The sequence below is a fragment of the Oryctolagus cuniculus genome, chromosome 8 (assembly GCF_964237555.1).
Source record: "Oryctolagus cuniculus chromosome 8, mOryCun1.1, whole genome shotgun sequence".
NCBI lineage: Eukaryota > Metazoa > Chordata > Mammalia > Lagomorpha > Leporidae > Oryctolagus > Oryctolagus cuniculus.
In genome coordinates, this window is record NC_091439.1 from 131,800,081 (window position 1) to 131,805,401 (window position 5,321).

Consider the following 5,321-nt stretch of genomic DNA (forward strand, 5'->3'; position numbering starts at 1 on the left):
ACCAGAATGAGTTCCAGCTCCTGGCTTTGGCCTAGCCCAGCCCCAGGCATTGGAGGATGAACCAGCAGACGGGAAATTTTTCTCTCTGTATCACAAATAAAAATTTATTTTTAAAACAAGATAGCAAATTCCTCAATGATGAGGGAGAGTGATGTCAATTGGAGGTGGCCACAGAGGCTGTTTTACTTATTTTTCAGATATATTTGAAAGGCAGAGTGATAAAGAGACAGAGAAAGATCTTTCATTCCTTGGTTCATTCCCCAAATAGCTACAACAGTCAGATCTGGCCCAGGCTGAAGCCAGGAGTTAGGAACTCCATCTAAGTCTCCTCCATGTAGGGGAGGTACTTAATCTATCATCTGCTGCCTGCTAGGGTACATATTATTAGCAGGAATCTGGATTGGAAGTGGAGTGGCCAGGACTTGAACCAGTGCTTTGGGTATGGCATGCCACATGGCAAGCTGTGGCTTAACCCACTGCACCACAGTGTCGGCCTCTGTTTTTATTTCTTAATCTGGGTGCTATATAAGAACTCATTTTGGCCGGCGCCGCGGCTCACTAGGCTAATCCTCCGCCTAGCGGTGCCGGCACACTGGGTTCTAGTCCCGGTTGGGGCGCCGGATTCTGTCCCGGTTGCCCTTCTTCCAGGCCAGCTCTCTGCTGTGGCCAGGGAGTGCAGTGGAGGATGGCCCAGGTGCTTGGGCCCTGCACCCCATGGGAGACCAGGAAAAGCACCTGGCTCCTGGCTCCTGCCATCGGATCAGCGCGGTGCACCGGCCGCAGCGCGCCGGCCGCGGCGGCCATTGGAGGGTGAACCAACGGCAAAGGAAGACCTTTCTCTCTGTCTCTCTCACTGTCCACTCTGCCTGTCAAAAAAAAAAAAAAAAACAACTCATTTTATTCTTTAATTTATACCTACATTTTGATCCACTGTTGTTTGTAGGCTTCTTTTAAAAACAAAGAAAGATAATATCTAAACCACACTCAACTTCCGCAAGAACTAGAGAGGCTGGCACTGTGGCGTAGTGGGTTAAGCTGCCGCCTTGCAGTGCTGGCATCACATATGGACGCCGGTTCAAGACCTGGCTGCTCCACTTCCGATCTGGCTTTCTGCTATGGCCTGGGAACATAGTGGAAAATGGCCCATAGTCCTCAGGCCCCTGCACTTGCGTGGGAGACCCAGAGGAAGGTCCTTGCTCCTGGCTTCAGATCGGCTCAGCTCTGGCCGTTTCAGCCAACTGGGGAGTGAACCAGCAGATGGAAGACCCCTCTCTCCCTCTCCTTCTCTGTGTAACTTTTGACTTTCAAATAAATAAATAAATCTTAAAAAAAAAAAAAAAAGAACTAGAGAGAAACATGGCAGCCAGGTAAACGCAGATGTCGGGACAGAATTCTCCCAACAGTGGAAGTAAAATAGAACAGTGTGCTACCTACAGTAAATCACAAAGAGAAAATCTGATTATACCTCACAAGTGTCAAGTCAAAGAAACTGATTTATGACTGATCCGAAGACTGATCTTTTCCTACATTAGTTATATCCCAGGTGTGAGTGTATTTGTATACATATGCATGTGTTTTTATAACCACCTCGTGCATACCAAAATCAAGATGCACTCAAGCTCATTGTTTAAAATGGAATATATTTGGATTGAACCTACCAGCATCCTCCTATACACTTTAACTCATCTTTAGATTACTTATAATATCTAATATAATGTAAACCGTATGTAAATAGTTGTTGCATTTTATTGTATAGGTAATAACAAGAAAACAAAGTCAACATGTTTAGTGCAGTTGCAACCATTGCAGGCCTAACTGTATAGTACATGTCAGCAACAACATAACTCCTTTAAAATATTTAAAGGCCTAATGACAAGGTAGGAGAGTTTTCCATCTGCTGGTTCACTCTCCAAATGACCGCAATGGCCAGACCAAAGCCAAGGGCCAGAAACTGTCTGGGTCTCCCATGTGGCAGGAATCGAAGAACTTGGGCCATCCTCCATTGCTTGCCCAGGCACATTAGCAGCAGCTGAGACAGAAACTAGTGCTCTGAGGTTGTGCCACAATGCTGGAGAAAATGGCAGAAGATGGCCCAAGTCCTTTGGCCTCTACACCTGCGTGGGGGACCTGAAAGAAGCTCCTGGCTCCTGGCTTCAGATTGGTGTAGCTCTGGCCTTTGTGGCTAATTGAGGAGTGAACCAGAGTATGGAAGAACTTGCTCTCTCTCATTTTTTAAAAATACCTGTTTAATATTTTAAATTTTCAGGGCCAGTGCTATGGCACAGTGTGTTAAAGCCCCAGCCTGCAGCACTGGCATCCTATATGGGCGCTGATTCGAGTCCCAGCTGCTCCTCTTCCAATCCAGCTCTCTGCTATGGCCTAGGAAAGCAGTAGAAGATGGCCTAAGTCCTTGGGCCCCTGCACCCGTGTAGTAGACCCAGAGGAAGCCCCTGGCTCCTGGCTTCAGATCAGTGCAGCTCTGGCCATTGCAGCCACCTGGGGAGTGAACCAATGGATGGAAGACCTCTTTCTCTCTCTCTCTCTCCCTCCCTGTGACTCTGCCTTTCAAATAAATAAATCTTTAAAAGATATTATAGATAAATTAAGACTTAAATCCTTGGTGGAATCCAATGTTAGATACAAAGGGTAGACTATGTTTTGTTTTAAGTATAAATCATCTCATTTAATCTTCATAATTATTTGGCATGATAGATAAGGATACGGTTCTGGTAAATAACAACTTTATAATAATAATAACTTTATATAATAATAATAATAGCAACTTTATAATAATGCTTTATAATAGACAGTGAGTTGGCCTGACACCTCTCGGAGGTGAGACATTATCTTTATTACCCTGGAGTAAACAAACCTGCCCTTGGCTCTGGAGGGAGGCACTATCTGTCTTCCAAGGATGTTCCCTACAAGAACATCCTTGGGGCCAGTGTTGTGGCACAGCAGGTAACGCTGCTGCCTGTGATGGTGGCATCCCATGTGAGAGCTGGTTGAGCCCAGGCTGCTCTGCTTCCCATCCAGCTACCTGCTGAATGCACCTGGGAAAGCCGAGGATGATTCAAATAGCTGGGCCCCTGCTACCCATATGGGAGAACCGGATAGAGATCCTGGCTCCTTACTCCAGCCTGGCCTGACCCTGGCTGTTGTGGCCATTTGGGGAATGAAGCAGCAGCAGCAGATGCAAATCTCTCTCTTACACACACACACACACACAGTAACTCTGCCTTTCAAGCAACTAAGTCCTAAAACAAAAATTCGTTGAAAACAACCTGAATCTGTCCCCGTCTCACTCCCCACCCTGCAGAAACAGGGGATGCCTCTCACTTTAATGTCTTCACTGCTACCTGGACTTTGTTAGGAGCAAATGAAACACATAAATGCATAGGTATAGACACCATGAGCTTGTGTAAAAAGTTTATTACAGCTGTGAAATTTTATGTTTGTAGGAATCCAGGAACACTTTGTAGTTCAAACAGCTCTGTTAGTTTCCACATCTGTTGCTAATGAAATGAAATGAGGAAATCTTGCCAGAATTTTAAAGTTGTTAAATGCTAGATTCATTGACATTTGTATAAATTTCTACTTACTATGCATAAATGATAAAAAAAAAAAGAAAGTGAAGCAGTGTTAGCATTTATCCGTCATTGTTACTTGACAGACCCCAAGAGGTTTTGAATCACGTCCCACATAGAAATAAGGCTTCAGTACTTCAGGGAAATTGTACATGAAAGAATGGATGTAAGACCTGTCGCTTAAATTGTAGAAAGAAATCTCACCCAAGTCGCAGTCTAGATAGACGCCAATCCCTCTGGGCTTTTCCTTTAGCAGAAGAGTGACTGGCTCAGTGCCGCAAGCCACATAGTTACCGTGGTGCAGCTGAATTGTCCAGCACCCATTCTGTTCTGCCTGGGACTGCTTCACGCTCCTGGGAAGGGATTCTGTACAGACTCCCACAGCCCATCTGGTTTTGCTGCCCACTTGTACCTCCCAGTAATGCCGGCCAGAATTGAAGGCCTCAGAACCCAGGACTGCTGGATAAATCTCAAATCTCTTTGGATTTGGAGGAACACTTTGCTTTCTCTTCATGAATATCGCATGTCTTTTGTCCTCAAAGAGATACACCTTGGGGTGTGCTGTTTCAGGATCCAGAGTAATATCTTCCCTAAATTTCTGCATAGCTGGATACGATAGAGGAATAATAGCCTCTGGTACCCTTACACGGAATGAACAGGGCTCCGGGGGCTTCAGGTTTCCATACATGTTGAGGGTGCCCTTGATGGCCGCCAGCAGTTCCACTTCTGGCATCACGATTTTCTCTGCCAGCTCCGTGAGCAGACGATTGAGTGCGGAAATGTGATCTGAAATGTCTGTCATGCTTGCATTGTGCTGATGTTGAAGGTCGTCCTCGTCCTCATCTAGCCTTGAGAGGACTACCTCTTCTGTGTTTCTCAAAAGCAGGCTCACGGACTCATACTCAGAGGATACCTGCTGTCTGCTGCTTTTTACCTTCTCGCTCAGTCCTAGTAACTCTCTTTCCTGGATGGCTAGCTGTTTCTGCAGGTCTGCCACTTGCCTCCTCAGCGGCTGAGTGTAGCTCTGGATCCTGCCCCTGTGATCAGCGGCAGCCTCCGTGATGGGCCTCATGTGGTGGCCCTCGTGGTCAGGGAGCTGAGCGCACTGGTGACACAACACCTCCAGGTCCTCCTCGCAGAACAGGGTCAGGATCTGGCTGTGCTTCTCACACCTGGGCGACTCTCCCTGACGCTCTGCCTCACTCTTGGGCTGGAGAAGCCTGACAGTGCTTACCATCCTTCCCAGCTGGGTGTTGATCGTGATGAGTCTCTGTTTGCACTGGTGACGGCAGACAGGGCAAGGGAAGCTCCTCTCTGCGTAAGTCCATGTCTCCTTGATGCAGGAAGAACAGAAGTTGTGTCCACATTCAGTGGTGATGGGCTGTCTCAGGTCATCGAGACAGATGGGGCACTTGATGACTTCCTGTAGTGTGGCCAGGGCTGATGCCTCCGCCATCTGGCCTTGAGTGCAGGTGTGGGCTTGTGCTGGGCTCTTCTGGGGAGTGGCTGCGCAGATGCCCTCCAGTGAGAGGCAGGTGGACCCTTGGATCTCACTGTCTTGTGTCCTAAAGATGTTCTTGTCCATCAAGGGCAGCCTTGATCGCCTACAGGGCAGAAGCAGGTGTCAAGGACTCGGCTGTCTCCGGTAACTGGTAACAGATAAGTTCGGGAACTCTTAGCAAAGATAATAGAGTAGGCAACCAAGCTCAGCAACTCTGGTGGTCAGAAAGCAGG

General features: G+C 47.3%; 1 protein-coding gene across 1 annotated transcript; it reads right to left on the reverse strand.

The window, feature by feature from the left end:
• Positions 1 to 3,351: 3,351 nt before the first annotated feature.
• LOC138843417 (tripartite motif-containing protein 75-like) lies at positions 3,352 to 4,958 on the reverse strand. The gene has a single exon (XM_070047273.1). The coding sequence runs from the start codon at positions 4,822 to 4,824 to the stop codon at positions 3,643 to 3,645; it is 1,182 nt and encodes a 393-aa protein (XP_069903374.1). The 5' UTR covers positions 4,825 to 4,958; the 3' UTR covers positions 3,352 to 3,642.
• Positions 4,959 to 5,321: the final 363 nt, after the last annotated feature.

Excerpts from the sequence above, each read along its gene's own strand:
- LOC138843417 (XM_070047273.1), bottom strand. The coding sequence starts at position 4,824 with ATGGTAAGCACTGTCAGGCTTCTCCAGCCCAAGAGTGAGGCAGAGCGT.